At 40.3% G+C, this 19,805-nt stretch overlaps 1 protein-coding gene across 2 annotated transcripts in view; it reads right to left on the bottom strand.

Moving 5' to 3' along the window:
• Positions 1–19,805, bottom strand: part of IRAG1 (inositol 1,4,5-triphosphate receptor associated 1) — a 250,917-nt gene that overhangs the window by 203,123 nt on the left and 27,989 nt on the right. For both annotated transcript variants that reach the window (XM_071217846.1, XM_058305750.1), the window contains exon 2: positions 6,108–6,220. In XM_071217846.1, the coding sequence (XP_071073947.1) occupies positions 6,108–6,113 (6 nt within the window). In that variant the 5' untranslated portion in view covers positions 6,114–6,220. The remainder of the gene's footprint in view (positions 1–6,107; positions 6,221–19,805) is intronic.

Genomic DNA, 19,805 nt, shown 5'->3' with positions numbered 1-19,805 from the left:
GTATATACTATATAATTTACATGAGTTACTTATTTAATTCCTACAGTACATTGTGAGTAGATATTATTATTACTGTATTGAAAGAATGGAAACTAAGGTTTATAAAGTTTAAGTAATTTACTGCAGCCCATATCAGAACAGATACTTCCCCACAAGAGGGGAAATCCCCACTCCCACCCCCATAGATCATAAAAGCTAAGAAAACATAACAGACAGGTTTGTGCATTAGAAATTCCACATATTCTTTTTTTTTTCTGAAAAGTTAATCTTTATTATTTCTGTACTGGTGTACAAAGAGGGGACCAAACTTAATTCAAATTGTATGTTATGAAAAAAAAAACTGTTGCTTGCTCTAAAATAATTTGAGGTTTAGAAAAAAATGTGTCATGATTTGGAATATCAGATACAAGGAGAGGGTGATGTGCAACCAATTCAAAACAATGGCATTTCTACTCAAACAATAAGGTGAAAAACACAAATGCCAACTCAAGAAACATCTTATGATGTGTGTTCACGCTCAAGTAAAAGCCAAAAAATTAAATTTGATGTACACAAAAGTCACAGAAAAACATTTAAAATTTGGGGTAGAGACAAGATAATTCATGACTGGAGTATTATTCACCATGAATACATGAAAAAGGGATTAAATGGCTAAAATCAAATTTTGGCTACAAACAATGAACATGACAACTTACATTCCCCCTCAAACACTTAATTGGATCCTAGTCTGATATTATAATCTTGTCCATATATTCTTGATGGGCTCCACTTTGATGTCCTCTGTTGCAAGCTCGGATCATCGCTTGCTGCCGCTGATTACCTCAGGAGCTCCCTGTTATCATCTCCTTCGAGTCTTTCACTATTTCTGCCATCATCAACAATTCTGGAACATCTATTGTGCCACTAATTTGTAAATCCAATTCCAACTTTGGCTTCTGGGGAGATGTCCTCATGACCCCCATCATTGTCCCCCAGTCTCTCCTCCTTCCTGTTTAAATGGTGGCTTTGGATTCTGCAGTCTGTTTGTCTATTAGTTACCTATCACCCATGCCACAAACCAAACCTCAGAGGCCTTGTTTGTAGTATCTCACAGCACTCAGACTTGTCTTCCTCAAATTTATGTATACGTGGGTCTCCCAAATAGACTTTATCTCCTCAAAGACCTTCCTTGGTATTCTTTTGTGCAAAGAATAACTTAAGCCAGTGTTTTAGTTTGCTAAAGGCTGCTGGGACAAAATACCAGAAATGTGTTGGCTTTGTAATAGGAATTTACTAGGTTAAAAGCTTACAGTTCCGAGACTGTGAAAATATCCAAATCAAGACATCATCAGAGATGCCATCTCACCAGAGACTGGCAGCTGGTGATGCTGGACTCCTCTCTCAGATGGCAAGGCACATGGAAGCATCCACTTCTCTTCCAAGTCTCATTGTTTCATTTCTGGCTGCTCCATCTGTGGCTTCCTTTCTCCAGGGTTCCTTTCTGAGCACCTGGGTTCCTTCTCTCTGCCTCTATGGCTTTTTCTCTGTGTCTCTGCATGTTTTTCCCATTTATAAAGGACTCCGGCAAGAGGAACGTGACCATCCTGGGTCATGTCTCACTGAAGGATTCCAATCAAAGGCCCCATAACTGAATCCAATCTAACCTAAGGGTCCCACACCCACAGGGATGGATAAGCTTCAAAACAAAATCTTTTATGGGATCCTTATAAAGCTTCAAATTGTCATGGCCAGTCTACACATAAGGCTGTTGTGAGGATTAAATGGGATAATTAGGAGATGCCTCTGACACATGTTTTGATCTTGTGGTGGTTTGGAACAGTATATATCCTAGAAATGATGTTCTTAAAGCTAAACCAGGGAAGTGGATGTGGCTCAAGCAATTGGGCTTCCATCTACCATATAGGAGGTTCAGGATTCAATTCCCGGGGCCTCCTGGTGAAGGCAAGCTGGCCTGCGCAGCAAGCTGGCCTGAGCAGAGAGCTGACCCACATGGAGTGCTGGCCTGTGCAGAAGAGCTGGCCCATGTGGCAAGTTGGCCCAAGTGGAGAACAGGCACAGCAAGATGATGCAACAAAAAAAGACAGAGAAGAGACACAGTAATAGACACAGCAGACCAGGTAGCTGAGGTAGCACAAGAGAATGAGCACCTCTCTCTCATTCTGGAAGGTCCCAGGACTGGTTTCCAGTGCCACCTAAAGAGAAGACAAGCAGACACAGAAGAACACACAATGAATGGACACAGAGCAGAAAACAGGGTGTGGGGAAGGATAAATAAATAAATAAATCTTTGGGGAAAAAAGCTAAACCATTCTTGTGAGTATAAACCTATTGTAAGTAGGTTTTCATGAGGTTACTTCAGTTAGGGCATGGTCCATGGTGGTTCTTAATCCTCTTACTGTAGTCCTTTATTAAGATAATGAAATTCAGACAAAGGGAGAGAAAGCCACAGTAGCAAGAAGCTGAAAGCAACAAAACTCAGAAGAGAAGGAAGAGACCAACAAATGCTGCCATGTGCCTTGTCATGTGACAGAGGAGTCCAGCGATCACAGTCAGCTGGTCTTCAGAAGGAAAGCATCATCCTAATGGTAACTTGATTTGGACATTTATATAGCCTCAAAACTGTAAGCTTGTAAGCTGATAAATTCCCACTGTTCAAATATAGATTGATTTATTTTAAAACTTACAAAAGGCCTAACTATAGAACTTAAATATGGATTGATTTAATTAAAAACGTATTTTAAAATTCCCATTGTTAAAAACCAATCCATTTCATGGTATTTGCAGACCTCAGTAAATGTTTTTTCTACTTCCTTCTTGTGGTAGGCAGCTTCTGAAATGGTTCCCGATGATCCCCATTTCTGGGTATTTACACCTTTGTGCAATCCTTCTGTGTATGTGTGTATGTATGTGTGTAGGTGTGTAGACTGGACCTAGTGAGTTGCTTCTAATGAATAGAATATGGCAAAAGTTATGGGAAATCACTTCCAAAATAAACTATAAAAAACTGTGACTTCCATCTTGCTCACACTTTCTTTCTTGCCTTCTCGGTTTCCTTGCTTTGATAAAGCAAGTTGCCAAATTAGAGAGCCCAATTGGCAAGGAACTGAGAGCAGGCTCCAGCCAACCACCAGCAAGAAACTGAATCCTGCCAACAGACACCCAAGTGGATCCTTGCCTAGTTAAACCTTGCAAGTCATCTTGGGATCCTTGGGATCCTTCCCCAGCCAACACCTTGATTGTAGCCTGTAAGGGATCCTGAAAAAGAGGACCCATGTAAGCCACACCTGGATTCCTGACCCTCAGAAACTGTGAGACAATAAATGTTATTTTAAGCCACTAAGTTTTGGAGCTATTTGTTATACTGCAAGAGATAACCAATACCCTTTCCTTCATGATATCATGGATTCTATTTCTGAGCCAAAGCTCCCTCTGTGAATGATGAGGAAAAGGAAACATGCCCTTTTGCATCAGAATCTTGAGGTCTCTTCTTTGGCCAACAGGAAGACATCTGATGGTTCATTACAGCCAGGATCTGCTGGGCCTGACTATCAGGTGGAGGCTATCTGACATGAGCATCCTTCCTTGTGATGTAGGGCTCCGCAAATGTGTGTGCCCTCCATCACATAAGAAAGAAGCCTCCCTCATTCTGAAACAGGAGCAGTGATGCCAGGCCCCCTTCTAGCAGTGGCCAGGACCAGGACTAGAGTGGATGAAGGAGGAACCCAGGGCATGAAATTTAAGAAGGCACTCTCCAGCTTATGCAGGTGCCGGGTGGACACCTGAGAGTGAGCACCTCCTTAAATTTTGTGCCCAGGATTCCTGGCTTGCCTCATCTTAGTCCCAGCCAAGTCTCCAAGTAGATCTAACCTTCATCCTTAGACCTTGAAAATCCCCAGGATAGGTCTTGGCCAGGCATGATGGGAAGATTTCCTGTCACCTCCAGCTTGCCTTTTGGGCCAGATGTCAGAGAGGGTACCAGACTCTCTGAGAGTCAACCCTTCTATACCAGACTTGCTTAATTTAGGAGTCTTTGGTAAACGTATGTATTTAAATCCCTCTGACCCAATGTCTCCATGATGGATGCTGATATTTGTCTTCTATAGTAAGGAACTCCTTCTCCTTTTTCACACTCACAGGCAATAACAGAGGTGGCACATGGCTGAGATCACCCCACTTCCTACTAACTTGTTCCCAGGGAAAAGAAAAAAAGAAAGCATGTACATGAGCTGCCCCTCTTTGCCTTCCCAATATGATATAGGTTTGAGCACTGTAATTCCACTCAGAAGGGGCCTTTAGAAGGTCTCTCCCGAGTCTGCCAAGCACTATCAATTTTTTTAAAAAATGTATTTATTTATTCATTTCCCCCTTCCCCTTCCCCCTCCCCCCACCCTGCTGTTTTGGCTGTCTGTGTCCATTTGCTGTGTGATCAAACCTGGGTCATCCCATATGGTAGGCAGAAGCCCTATCACTTGAGCCATATCCACTTCCCCAAGCACTATGTATTTTAATGTAATAGGATATCAGCTACCATTTTGAAGTGCTAGGGACTGTGTAAAGGGTTTTACTTATGGTTTCCTGTTTGAGCCACACAGAGACCGTAGGAGGTAGATTTCATTATTAGAGATGAGATACAGTCTTCTAGAGGTTAACTTGCCTAAGATCACAGAGTTAATAAAGTATGGTGCTGGGACATGGACCCAGTCTAGTTGGACACTGAGCGCACATACTCAGCCACTATGCTGCAACACCTCCATGGCAGAAGGTGACTTCTCACAGTCCACTCTGCTTTCCTTTCCTACCATGACCATAACCCAAGTATGAGGTTCCCTATCTTTCCCATTCTTATCCCGCCTCCACCCCCAAAATGTTAAATAAACATACAAGGATAACTTCCTGCACTTCTGAATCACCCTGCTCCCCAAGAAGCTTGCCCAGACCTCGTCACATACAGAAGGCAGGTATGGGTGTGGTGGACAGAGTGCTATCCTGGCAGGGAGACCATGACCTTTAGAGCCAAAGATCCCTGGGCTGTAAGCCCTTTGTAGCAATATGACACTGAGCAGATGACATTCTCTTTAAGCCTCACTCATCATCTATAAATAAGAGGGTGGTTAGGAGGATTAAATGATATAGATGTGTGTGCATGTATGTATGTAAAACCCCGAAAGCAGCCTATGTCTCCTCAAATGTTGACTACTCATCATCCAAGTAGGTTACCCTTGTTATGTTCAATCCCAGCATCTTATTTATAAGACATGTATAATTATATAATTATTTATGCAGGGTAGCACACTCCATTAGGACAAGGATAGTTTCTGTTTTATTCCTTTTTGTATCCTTAGCACCAATGTAGTGTCTAGGAAACAGCAGGCATACAATAAACATTTATGAATGAATGAATGAACAAGCCCTCTTCATCTTCACCAAGGCCCTTGAAGTTAGAATTTTTTACTTTTTTTTCCAACTATTGAGAAGCAGAGACGCAACTATTGAGAAGCGGAGAATGGTTAAGTGACCATTCATGGGAATCAGAATAAGTAAGTAGGGATGGGTGAGTTTAAACATTGGTGAACTGCATTCCCACAGTCAGACCAAAGGGGAAACATGAAAATTAGTCGGCGATTTTGAATTATCAAGGGCAGGCAATCACTAGCTTGAATCTAATCTCACCCTCTGCAAGGGATGAGATCATTTAGAGATTTATTCTCTCCAGGGTTGGATTGTGTCACTTTCCTTAGAAGGCAAAGAGGCTACATATGGTCTTGATTTTAAACAATATTTTCTTCTCTGTTACACATGAAAAGATCCAAGGACTGAGCCAGGTCCATTGTGGTCACTTTGAGAACCAAGAGGACAAAGAAGGGGTATGAAGGAACAGTCCTGCTTATTAAAGCAGAGGCTGGACTCTTACTAGGTCTTCCCCTAGAAGAGTTCTGGGAGAGGTCGGTCATTTTGATGGTTTCATAATGTGAGAAACAGAAAACCCAATGTGAATTCCTTAAATAACCAAGACAATTTATTGGTCCACAAAATCTAAAATCCAGAGGTAGTGTGGGCTTCAGGCACAGGTTTTCAGAGACTCCCAATGTTTTGAGGGTTGCACTCACCTCCATCTTCCCATCAGCTTTTTCCTGAACTGGCTTTTTCCTGAGGTAGCAAGATGACTGGTGGCATCTTCTTCATTTGCATCTAATGGGCCCATACAGTTGCAGACTCCCTCCTAAAACAACACAGAAGTCAAGGGAAAGACCTCTAAACTATTCACTTAGAGAAAGAGGCAAGGAGGTTGGGATTAAGCTGAAAGGTTTAGGTCATTTGGAAACACCCATGAAGGTAGGAGTTGATTTGATCCTAGATTTGTCTCAATGCTGCTATGCATAGTGGGAGGACATGGCGGAGGAAGCCTTCAATGGTTACTGGAGAGGCAACCACAGTCTCTACTACAAGGACCTTATATCAGTATGTGGGTTTAGGTGTTGTGTTTTTGTGAGTGTGTGTAAATGAGATATGTCTGTTTATGAGGTGTGTGTTTTTATGTGACATGAGTGTGTGTTATGTGTATGTGTGGTTAGTTGTGTGCATTACATGTATGGATATGTATGTTTTGAGTGAGTGTGTGAGAAAGTGTGTGTGTATGTGTATGTGCATATGAGTTTGGCAGATCATATGTTCAGGCTGTCATTTCCGTTTGGGCCCTTTCTCTCTGACTTCTGTTGCTACCACCTTGCTGATGCCTTGGAGGTCCTGTGCCTCCCTTTGACAATAGCCAGTGTATATGCAAAAATCCCTTTTTCTTCTAAGCACAAATGATAGATTGTGGAGTTAAAAAAATTTTTTTGTCTTATCGTATGTTTTAAAAAAAATAAGCATCAATAAAATTGATTTGTTACTGAAAAAACAAATTGTTTTCCCTAACAACAAAAAAGAGAACAGAAAGGAAATCAATTCAGAGAACATAAGAAATATGCAAAACTATTTCCTTGAGCCAATAGAAATACCTCCTATTTTCCTCAAAGTGCTGTTTGCCTTTGAGCCTTTCCAGCTCCCTGCCTGGCTCTAAGTGGCAGGCACCACCTTATTTCTGCTTTCCAGAACAATCTCTAGGAGGCCTGTCCCTTTGTAGCCAAGGCCAAAAGTTCCACTTGTGTTCACCATTCCACCTCAGGGCCCATCCTCATTCCCATCTCTGTTTCAATATACTCTTGGACCTTTCCAGAAAGAGTCCCACAGTAAAACAGCTTCATAATACTCTAATTATGGGGTAAGTAGGAAAGTTGTCTCAAGCTCTCCATGAATGCACTTTAGACTCCTACCAAGGACTGGACAGAAGGATATCTCCTCCTCCGCAAATCATAGTTTAGTGGTCATTCCAGCCACCTTCCCTGCTAAGCAGCCCTCTTCCTGCCAAGGTTTCCCTCTGCCCAGGGCGTTCCGGCTTCCTTTTCTGAATCACAAGCCTGTGCAGCCCTCTGCTGCCCTCTGCTGGGGCCTTGCTTACTTAGCCCTGGAGCTCCCCAGCAACCCTAACTTTCATGGGTCCCCTTTGGTCTGGCTGCTGGAACATATTTTGCCAATGTTTAAATCCTTATTTACTTAAGTTGATTCCCATGAACGGTCACCAAACCGTTCTGAGTCGCAGGTCCTCAATAGTTTTTTAAAAGTTAAAAATTCAACCTCAAGGACCATGGTGAAGGCGAAAAGGGCTTTTTCATTCATTCATTCATGAGTCAGAGGTTTATTGGATGCCTATTGTTTTCCAGACACTATCTTGGCGTTAAGGATACATAAAGGAATAAAATAGAAACCATTCCTGCCCTAATGGAGTGTATTAACCTGCACAAACAATCATATAATTATAAATTATCTTAAAGGAAATAAATAAGATGAACCTACTTGCATGAGGAGGAAACAGCATTTAAGATGACTGGGAGTGCACCTGTGCATGGGATAAGGGGTTGGGCAGGCCTTTCGAGCAGAGACCTGTGAAGGCCCTGAAGATGGTGGCCTAGGCTGGGAGTAGTTAGTGCTGCAGCAGCAAGAGTAGACATCTGCCGGATTGTATAGGGCCTTGTAGAGGGTAGTAAGAAAGTTTCAGTAAAGATTTTGAGACTGCACCCTCGCACTTCCTGCTATGCCTCCAGCTATTCTCCAGTCTCTTGCTGGCTCCTACTCCTCCACTCATCTCTAAAGCTGGTTTTTCTCAGACACCAGGCCTGGCTCCCATTTCTTTTCTTTCCAAATCTCTTCTTCTTCCATCATCTCACCCATTCCTACAATTCTAAGTAATATTCATTTGCAGGCTGGTATCTCCATCCTAGATCTCTCTTTCTGGCTCCAGACTAACATTTTGAAGTGCCTATTTTCCATCTGCTTTTGGATTTCTTAGAAATCTCAGATTTAACATCTCAACTCTACACTGTTGATATCACCCTGTCCTACCTCCCTTTGCTCCCAAATCTGTTTCTTCTCTAAGTTATTCCCATTTTAGCAAATGGTACCACCATCTGTTACATTTGCTGAGAATTATAATGTAAATAAATCCAGACATGACATTTTTTTTAAGTCCCTCAACTCTCCTGCAACAATTGCCAATTTTCTACTTTAAAATGTATGTATAGGCGTTGGACTTGGCCCAGTGGTTAAGGCATCCATCTACCACATGGGAGGTCCACGGTTCAAACCCTGGGCCTCCTTGACCCATGTGGAGCTGGCCCATGCACAGTGCTGATGCACACAAGGAGTGCCATGCCACGCAGGGGTGTCCCCCACGTAGGGGAGCCCCATGTGCAAGGAGTGCGCCCTGTAAGGAGAGCCGCCCAGTGCAAAAGAAAGTGCAGCCTGCCCAGGAATGATGCCGCACACACGGAGAGCTAACACAACAAGATGACACAACTAAAAGAAACACAGATTCCCGTGCTGTTGACAAGAACAGAAGCGGACAAAGAAGACGCAGCAAATAGACACAGAGAACAGACAACCGAGGTGAGGGAGAATGGGAGAGAAATAAATAAATAAATAAATCTTTAAAAATAAAATAAAATAATGTGTATGTATAAATAAGGTAGATTAGTTTGAATGGTCCAGAAAGGTACAAAATGAAAGTGGTAGAAGCAGACTTGGCCCAATGGATAGGGTGTCCGCCTATCACATGGGAGGTCCGCGGTTCAAACTCCGGGCCTCCTTGACCTGTGTGGAGCTGGCTCATGTGCAGTGCTAATGCGCACAAGGAGTGCCGTGCCACGCAAAGGTGTCCCCCGCGTAAGGGAGCCCCACACGCAAGGAGTGCACCCCATGAGAGCTGCCCATCGTGAAAGAAAGTGCAGTCTGCCCAGGGATGGCACCACACACATGAAGAACTGACACAGCAAGATGACGCAACAAAAAGAAACACAGATTCCCAGTTCCACTGATAAGGATAGAAGCTGTCACAGAAGAACACACAGTGAATGGACACAAAGAGCAGACAACAGGGGTGGGGGGGGAGGGGAAAGAAATTTAAAAAAAAAAAAAAAGAAAGGGGCCCTGAGAATCAGCCAGGATTCCTCTCTATTGCTCATCCTACACACAAACAATCAAACCCTGTTACATCTAGCTCCAGAATGTGTTTCAGATTTGTCCATTTCTCTCCATCTCCACCTCCCACACCATAGTCTGATCACCACCAACTCTGAGCTAGAACACTCCATAGCCTACACGCTGGCCTCCTCAATGCAACTTTTGTCTCTCCCAACCCATTTTTGACATAACAGTCAGAGTGATGCTTTTACACCATGAGTTGGATCATGTCACTTCCATACCTCAAATTCATTAACTGATTCCCTTTGCACTTGGGAAAAACCAAACTCTTTGCCATGGTCTACAAAGGCCTGTAAAATCTGGCCTATCTTTCCAACTCTATCTCATGTCCTTCTTTCCTTTGATCACTCTGCTGACCACATTAATCATTTTTTATTTTCTTCGAATGTGCCAACTTGTTTTCTTCCTCCTGACCTTTGTATATGAAGCTACCTCCTCTTGGAGTGCTCCCTGCCCCATCTCCATCAAGCCTGCTACTTCTTAAGCTCCATATGTCAGTCTAAATGTCACCTATTCAGCAAGATCTCCTCTGTCCACCCCATCCAAAATCTGTCCACTTCTAGGCCTATCAATTATTAAAGCACATTTGAACCTTCAATAAATAAAGCAGTTTGATAGACCAAATTTAATGGGACAAAAGAAAAATTAGAAATAGACTCAGATGCACAAGGGAACCCAGAGGATTTGAATATCCATATGCAAAAGATTAAGGTAAGATTTTAAATCACTTGAAAAATGAGAGATTAGTAAGTAAATGGTGAAGGCACAACTGGTCTGTAACTACTGAGATTTCTATTTCACTCCTCACACCTAAATGAATTCCTGATAAATCAAATATTTGCATGTAAGATATGAAATCATGAAATACCTAAAAATATGGGTTAATTTATTACCAAAATTAAAAACTCAAAAGTTTTTCTGAGAAGACTATAAGACCCAGAAGCCACACAGAAAAAATTAATAAATGTTCTTAAATAGCAATGTAACTTTCATATGAAAAAATAAGAAAAAAAATTAAATCAAAAGACTAAGTTCAAAATCAAGGAAAACATATTTGAAACTTATTTGTCAAAGAGCTCTTTCCCATAATTTAGATATAACCAATAAAAACAAATCTGAAAAAGAGTTAACCCCAGTAGAAAACTATGCAAAGGATATAAGCAGTATTTTAGAGAAACAAATTCCAAAGACTATAAATACATCGAAAATGCTCTATTTCATCTATAATTAAAGAAGGACATTAAAGAGGTACAAATAAAAATAGTGAGAAAACTTCTGTTTTTCATTTATCAATGTGAGGGAACCAATACTCTCATACACTTGATAGGAGGGGAATACAAACTAATGCAATCTTACTCGGGTATATTTGACAAAATCTATCTAAATTAAAGTGGCATATATCCTGTTATATAGCTAAGACTTTAGATGTGTTTATACCCACAAAAAGTGACCAAGGTATATGTATAGTAATTACCTTGGCAGATTTCTTATAAAAGCAAAACCCAAAGTGCTCATCAAAACTGGACTCAACCAGGACAACTAACAAGGAGGTGAGGCTGGACAACCACCACACCAAGGAACCGAGAGAGTATACAACTGCAAGCAAGAGAGTTCCATCTATCAGCCATATGGGAATGAAGCCCCCTCTCAATTAGAGGTAGAGTGGGCATCACCATCCCAGAATCCTCAGGTCTGGGGAATAAATTATGGACTAGAGAGGACTTACTGGTATTCTACCATAGACTTATGGTGATTCTAGCAATGGAAGAAATTATATCATTGATGTGGAGACAGTGGCCACTGGAGTTGCTGAGGAAGTAGGAAGAGGGAAAAAGATATGATGTGGGAGCATTTTTGGGACTTGGAATTATCCTGAATGACATTGCAAGGACAAATACAGGACATTATCCTGCCATAACCTAGGGAATGGAGTGTGAGAGAGTGTTAACTACAATGTAAACTATAATCCATGCTGTGTGGCAATGCTCCAAAATGTGTTCATCAACTGCAAAGACTGTACTGCACTAATGAAAGGACTTGTTAATATGGGAAAAGTGGGAGGTGTGGGGAATGGGACATACGGGAATCCCCTATTTTTTTTATGTAACATTTTATGTAATCTACATATCTTTTAAAAACAAATAAAATATATATTTAAAAGAAAAGAGAATGAGATAAGAGAACTAGATAAGCCCATTTTCACCACTGTTATTCAACATTGTTCTGGAAGTTCTAGCCAGAGCAATTAGTCAAGACAAAGAAATGAAATGTATCTGAATTGCAAAGGAAGAGGTAAAACTATCTTTGCCACAAAAGACATGATTCTATAATTAGGAAACCTAAAAAGCCACAAGAAAGCTATGACAACTAATAAAAAATTTCAGTAAAGTTGTTGGGTAAAACATCAACACCCAAAACAAAAATCAGATGTGTTTCTAAGCAATGAACAATTCAGAAAGGATATCAAGAAAACAAATACATTTACAATAGTACCTCAAAGAATGAAATACCCAGGAATAAAGTTAACCAAGGATGTAAAGGACTTGTACATGAAAAACTATAAAACATTGTTGAAAGAAATTAAAGAATACCTACATAAATGGAAAGACATTCCATATTCATGGACTGGAAGACTTAATATTGTCAAGTTTTCAATATTACCCAAAACATTTACATATTCAACACAATCATGGTCACAATTCCGGCAGCAGTTTTTGTAGAAAAGGAAAAGCTGATCATTAAATTTATATTGAATAGCAAAGGGCCCAGAACAGCCAAAACCATCTTTAAAAAGAAGAGCAAAGTTAGAGAACCCACACTTGCCTATTTTTAAACTTATTATAAAATTTCAGTAATCAAAACAATTTGCTAGTGACATAAAGACAGACAAATAGACCAATGGAACAGAATTGAGAGTTAAGAAATAAGCCCACACATCTATGGCTGACTGATTTTTGACAAGGGGCCCAAGTCTACTCAATGGGGGAGGAACAGTCTCTTCAAAACATGATGCTGGGAAAACTGAATATACACATGCAAAAGAATGAGGTTGGATCCCTATCTCACACCATATACAAAAATTAACTCAAAATGAATCAACAACCTAAATTCAAGAGCTAAAACTCTTTGAAGAAACCATAGAAGAAAAACTTCAGGACCTTATATTAGGTAATTCTTTGATACAACACCAAAAGCACAAGTAACAAAAGAAAAATTGGATAAATTGGACTTCGTCAAAATTAAAAACTTTTGTGCATCAGAGGACACCATCAAGAAAGTAAAAATGACAACTTACAGAAGGGGAAAATGTTTAGAAACCACATTTCTGATAAGAGTTTGATATCCAGAATATTTGAAGAATTCCTACACGTCAACAATAAAAAGACAACCAATTAAAAACTTCGGCAAAGCACTTGAATATACATTTCTCCAAAGAAGATATGCAAATGGCTAATAAGCACATTGAAAGAAGCTCTGCAACCTGGCACCAAGGGTTTAATACCAAGCGCCAAACAGCAAGGTATTTGTAAAAAAGACCTTGACCAAAAGGCGAAATGGTAAATACAAGAGTTTTTATGGCTAAGAGATTTCAAAGTGTTGGAGCAAGATGGCTGTCGGTCTCTGCGAGGGTTCACCTACTGATCTCCTGCACCACCTCCTGTTTCAAGAAGGAAGTTTACTGCTTGTCCAGTAACTTCAGATCAACATCAGCCTGGCCAAACCAACCAGCTTCTCTGCTACCTGGTAGCTGAACCATGTCTTCTCCAATGAGATCTGAATCCTGTCCAAGTTTGTTCTTTGGGTACCATGGTGGCTTGGAGATTTGTACCCCAGAAAAACATGTTCTTAGACTTAATCCATAACTATGGGCATGAACCCTTATAAATTAGACCTTATGATGAGGTTACTTCAGTTAAGATGTGGCCCAGATAAATCAGAAGGTGTCTTAATGCTATTACTGAAGAAGGCCTTGTAGGGAAGGTCAAAGAGAAAGAAAGGGAAGCTGGAGGGAGCAACCAGAAGCTGAAAGCCAATAGAATCCAGAGGAGAAAGGAGAAGCCAAGAGAGGCCACCATGTGTGTAGCAGTTTGATATTGTTTATGAATTCCAAAAATAGATATTGGATTGTGTTTTTAAATCGGTCTCTTCTTCTAGGCATTTTAGATTATGCTAGATTCAGAGGTTTCACTTTTACTTTATTAATTCAAGATTTTATTTGACCACATCATTAGAGCATGCAAGGTTGAGTCCCTTCCCCCTTGTGGAGATAAAACAGACTCACATGGAAGTAAATGCATGGAGAAGGAGAACACAGGGAGTTTATTTTGGACACTGGAGCCCCGAGGAGATAGCCAAGCCAATAGCCTGATAGTTTACAGCTGAAGAGACTAGAGCCCTGACCAGCTGAGAAAGCCTGGAAAGCAACAAACCCCAGAGAGAGAGACAAGCCTGATGCTAGCCTACAGCTGAGAATGGAAGGAGCTAGGACCATGGAGCCTTAGGAGGAAGAGGAAGGCTGAACCCTCGCAGAGACAGGCAGCCATCTTGCTCCAACATGTGGCAAACGACTTTGCTGAGGGAAGTAACTTACGCTTTAAAGCCTTGTGACTGTGAGCTTCTATCCCAAATAAACACCCTTTATAAATGTGAACAGATTTCTGGTACTTTGCACCAGTACCCCTTTGGCTGACTAATAAGAAAAGCCAAGAACCAAGGATTACCTGCATCCAGTCCAAAAATACCACAATCTTTTGGGAGAAAGCATCACCTTGGTGATGCCTTGATTTTGGACTTCTAGCCTCAAAGCAATGAGCCAGTGTGGAGCGGGTATAGCTCAGTGGTTGAGTATATACTTCACATGTACAAGGTCCCAGGTTCAATCCCTGGTCCCTCTTGAAAATTAAAATAAATAAATATATAACCATTGTTTCCATTGTTTAAGCCAAACCATTGCATGGTATTTGTTTTAGCAACCAGAAAACTATAACAAAGTGCCTCCTCTCCAGCCTAGGATACCTCAGAGTTTCCCATGTCTTATACTTATTTTTATCATAGTTGTTCTTTATATTAAACTTCCCCAACTTTCTCTTATTGACCTACTGTGTAGTTTATCCTGATTGGACCCAAACTATTATACCAATATTTTCTATCTTAGCTCTCTATTTATTTCATAGCATTTATCCTAACTTGTAATTTCATTTACTTTATTACTTATTGCTTATGTATCTCCTGCTAGACTATATCTTCTGTGGTGACAAGGACGTCTGTCTTCACCATTTTTCATTCAGTGCATACTTGGTGCTTAATAAATATTTATTGACTGAGTGAATGAGAAGCAGTAAAGTGTATTAATTAAGATATGGTTTCTGGAGTCATATTGTCTGGTTAAAATCCTGTCTCTGCCTCTTAATAACTGGACAGGGTACTTCACTGTGACCCAGTTCCCTCATCTGTAAAATGGGGACAATATTAGCACCTACCCCATAGGACTCTGTGTGGATTAAATTAATTAATACATGTAAAGCATCTAAAAGAGTCCGTGGCTCACAGTAAGAACTTTATAAATCTACTGGAGCTGTTTCCCTGGAGAGTGGTGGAATGAGGACTGTCTTCAAATATCTGAAGGACTGTCATGTACAGGACCCCATTAGGTAAAACTACAATAGAAGTAGGAAACTACACTAGAAAGGTTTAGATTCATTATAAAGGCTCTGAACTGTTTTGAGCAACCCTAGGTTAAACAGCCTTCTGGGTTTACCAGGGACTGGCCCTGTTTTAAAACTGTAAGTCCTGTATCCCAGGAACTCTCAGTCCCGGGCAAACTGGGATAGTTGGTCACCCTAGGTGTGCCCCAACAAGGCCTCCTTTCTGAAGTAGGGAGTGCTCCTCTCTGACAGTTTAAGCTGAAGCTGAGGAACCGTCATTTCGGGATGTTAAAGAAGTTATCCCCACCTGAGGAAGGAACTCAGACTGGAAGAACTTTAATCCAGGTTAAGATGCACATTTTAATGGATCAGAGCATAGGAAAATCCAGGTTCACGCACTGGCTCTGTACAATCTGTGTGATCTTGAATAACTTATTTAATTGTTGGTGCTTTCGTTCCTTGAGCTATGAAATGGAGGTAAACATTCTTATTTGTAAGGATGTTTTGAGGATTAGACACAACCTATGTAAAGTGACTTGCATAGTCCTGGATACAAGGTAAATATTATAACTTTTCTTCTTACTGTCCCACTCTGAGACTCTTGAATCCCAGGTTCTGTTAAACAGTGGTTCTCAAAGTGTGCTCCCGGGTCCGCGGCAGGAGCATCACCTGGGAACTTGTTAGCAATGCAATTCTCCATCCCAACCCAGGCCTGCTAAGTCAGACACTGGGGGTGGGGCCCAGAAATCTGAGTTTTCTCTGGCTCTTTCAGTGATTCTTATTAAAAAGAATTTTTAATTTCTCAAACTAAATAGTTTGAGACTTGTTCTAAGAAACAGTCTTGTCTCTAAAAGACAAAAATTGAAAATCTCTTTAAAACTTGAAAGGTTCTCCCTTATTCCACCATAAAATAAAGTTATTTCAAAATGCTATTAACATTGGAAAAGAGTTTTTCTAAAAAAACCAAAAAGAATTAAAATTTGAAAAACCAGTCCTGCAAATTTGATCTCAATGCCTTTCCTTCCTCCCTTCCTCCCTTCCTCCCTTCCTCCCTTCCTCCCTTCCTCCCTTCCTCCCTTCCTCCCTTCCTCCCTTCCTTTTTGACAACTGCCTTGTAAACAGGCCTCACTCACATGAGTGGTCTGCACTCTGGAATACATTTGTGAGTACAACCTGGCCTTGGCAGGTCCTCAGCCAAAAGAGCACTAAGTTGGCTAAGTTTCGTTATGCTGTGAAAACCACTAAATTGACTCACCATAAACTCTACTATAAAGAGAGGTAAGTGAGAAAAATAGTCAGGAAAGGATTTCTTTAAGTATAAAGTCACCCTTGAGGTAAGTAAAATAATTCTCACTAAAATGCACATTAATTTTATCTCTGCCCAAACAAGTCCCGGAACACAGTGATGTGATTATGACATACACAAATATAGACAAAAAAATTAATCAGGTAAAAGTAGTTTTAAACATTTTTAAACTCATTTTTTAAACAAAGATTATTTTAATATACACAACCTAAAATAATCTAAATAACCCATTTTTTCTTCCAACTGAAATACTTCTTAAATTTTTAGGAATAATATATCATCTAGTTGAAACAATTTCTACTTTTAAAAGCTCTGAAAATTTCTTCAAAATATTTACTTAAACACTTAAGCAGAAAGCCTCATTTCACAAAGTAATAACATGCAAATTCTTTGTATGCTTTTGCTTTTGGAAGCAATGTGCTTTCTATGCTTCCAATTGTGGTTTTTATAAAGCAATTCAAAATCTATTTATTTACTGAGCACCAACCAGTTTCCTTACCCTGAAAGAGGGGAGTATTTTAAATGCATATAAAAGTATTTCTTCAAGAAGGACAAAATCTTAAAGGAGAGCAAAGACTACATATAAAGAGATATATAATTAAAAATCAAATTTAAAACAGGAGAAAAAACACAAATATATATATAATAGAAAAGGTTAAATAAACCATGATGTATACTGTTCTTCCAAACTGACTATAGTTCAATGCCAAGCTATTTTCAGAGACAATAAGAAAAACTTGGAAGGAAAAAGATTCTTATGAAAGGATGCTGTGGTGGATTTAATTATGTACCCCAATTTAGACATGTTCTTGGTCTTGATTGCATTCCTGTGGGAATGAACCTATTGTAAATATGATCTCTTTGAGGATATTATTTTAGTTATAGCGTGGCTCAACTGAATCAGGTTGAACCTTAATCCAGATTACTGGACTCAGCAAAGGAACAAATCAAAGCTCCAGACGAGACATAGGACTCAAAACAACTAATCAAGGAGGTTCACAAAAGTGTCCTAAATAAATCATGGAGTTGAAAGACAACATGGCTAAAGAAACAAAAGGCATTAAGAAAACATTGGGTGAACACAAAGAAAATTTTGCAATCTTGGATAGAAAAATAATAGAGCTTATAGGAACGGAAGACACAATAAGTGAGATTAAACACACAATAGAGAGGAAGTGGATGTTTCTCAAGCATTTGGATGCCCACCTGCCACATGGGAGGTCTGGGTTCAGTTCCTGGTGCCTCCTAGGAAGATGAGCAAGACAGCAACCTGACCTGACCTGACAGGCTGGCCCAGCAGTTGAAGCAACAAGGAGACATAAAGAGGAAACACAATGAGAGACACAACAAAGCAAGGAGCAGAGGTTGCTCAAGTGATTGAGTGCCTCTCTCCCACATGGAGGTTCCAGGTTGAGTTCCCAATGCCTCTTAAAGAGAAGAGAAGCAGACACAGAGAGCACACAACAAATGGACACAGAGAGCAGACAGTGAGCACAAACATTGAGGAGAGGGGAGAAATAAATAAAATAATTCTTTTTAAAAAGTACAATAGAGGCACACAACAGCAGATCTGAAATTGCAGGAGAAAAGAATCAGCAATGTAATGGACAGAACAGCTGAAACTGAAAAGAAAGAAGAACAAAGAGAGAAAAGAATGGAAAATATTAAGGAGGGGCACAGGGAGTTGAATGATAGCATGAAACACACTATTATACATGTTAGGGGAGTCCCAGAAGAAGAGAAGGGAAAAGGGACAGAAGAAGTATTTGAGGAAATAATGGCCAAAAGTTTCCCAACTCTCATGAAACACATGAATATACATGTCCAGGAAGCACAGCATAGTCCAATTAAAATAAATCCAAATAGACCTACCCCAAGACACATAATATTCAGAATGCCAAAGCCAAAGATAGAGAAAAAATTCTGAAAGCAGCAAGGGAGAAGCAAAATATCACATATAAGGGATGTCCAAAATGACTTAGTATGGGGAAACAGACTTGGCCCAGCAGTTAGGGCGTCCACCTACCACATGGGAGGTCCGCGGTTCAAACCCTGGGCCTCCTTGACCCGTGTGGAGCTGGCCCATGTGCAGTGCTGATGCGTGCAAGGAGTGCCCTGCCACACAGGGGTGTCCTCCACATAGGGGAGCCCCACGCGCAAGGAGTGCACCCCGTAAGGAGAGCCGCCCAGCACGAAAGAAAGTGCAGCCTGCCCAAGAATGGCGCCACCCACATGGAGAGCTGACACAAGAAGACAACAAAAAGAGACACAGATTCCAGCACCGCTGACAAGAACAGAAGTGGACAAAGAAACAAGACGCAGCAAATAGACACAGAGAACAGACAACCGGGGGGGTGGAGAGAAATAAAAAATAAAATCTTCAACAACAAAAAAAAGACTTAGTATGGATTTCTCTTCAGAAGCAATGCAGGTGAGAAGGCAATGTATGATATAATTAACATACTGAAAGAGAAAAACTGCCAGCCAGGAATTCTTTAGCTGGCCAAACTGTCCTTCAAATATGACAGTGGGTTTAAAATACTCACAGATAAACAGAAACTAAGAGAATTCATAAACAAGAATCCATCTCTGCAGGAAACATTAAAGGGTGTTCTGCAGCCAGAAAAGAGAAGAGAAAGAAGCTTGGAGGAGAGTATAGAAATGAAGACTATTAGAAAGGATCACCAAATTGGTAAAAAAAGATGGACAAAAATAAGATATGACATATAAAAGCCAAAGGATATAATGGTTGAAGTAAGTAATACCTTTACAGTAATAACATTGAAAGTTAATGGATTAAGCTCTCCAATCAAAAGAATAGACTGACAGAAAGAATAAGAAAGCACGAGCGATTCATATGCTGTCTGCTGACTCACCTTAGACCCAAGGATGCAAATAGACTGAAAAGTGAAAAGTTGGGAAAATGTATTTCATGCAAATAGTAAACAAAAGAGAGCAGGTGTAGCTATTCTGATGTCAGACAAAAAAATACTTTAACTGCAGAAAAAGTGATGAGATGCAGAAGGCCATTATATATTAATAAAAAAGTCAATCCATGAGGAAGGAGTAACAGTCGTAAATATCTATGAACCTAACCAGGTTGCCCAAAATACATGTGACAAACTCTGGTAAAACTTGAAAGAAATAGATGTCTCTAAATAATAGTGGAGACTTCAACACATCCCTCACATCATTAGAAAGAACAACTAGACAGAAGTCAACAAGGAAAGAAATTGAACGATTTTATAAATGAGCTGGACCTGACAGATATATATAGA

This window comes from Dasypus novemcinctus, chromosome 10, assembly GCF_030445035.2.
Source record: "Dasypus novemcinctus isolate mDasNov1 chromosome 10, mDasNov1.1.hap2, whole genome shotgun sequence".
Classification (NCBI taxonomy): domain Eukaryota; kingdom Metazoa; phylum Chordata; class Mammalia; order Cingulata; family Dasypodidae; genus Dasypus; species Dasypus novemcinctus.
Note: the sequence above shows the minus strand (reverse complement) of the source record. Positions and strands in the feature narration are given on the sequence as shown.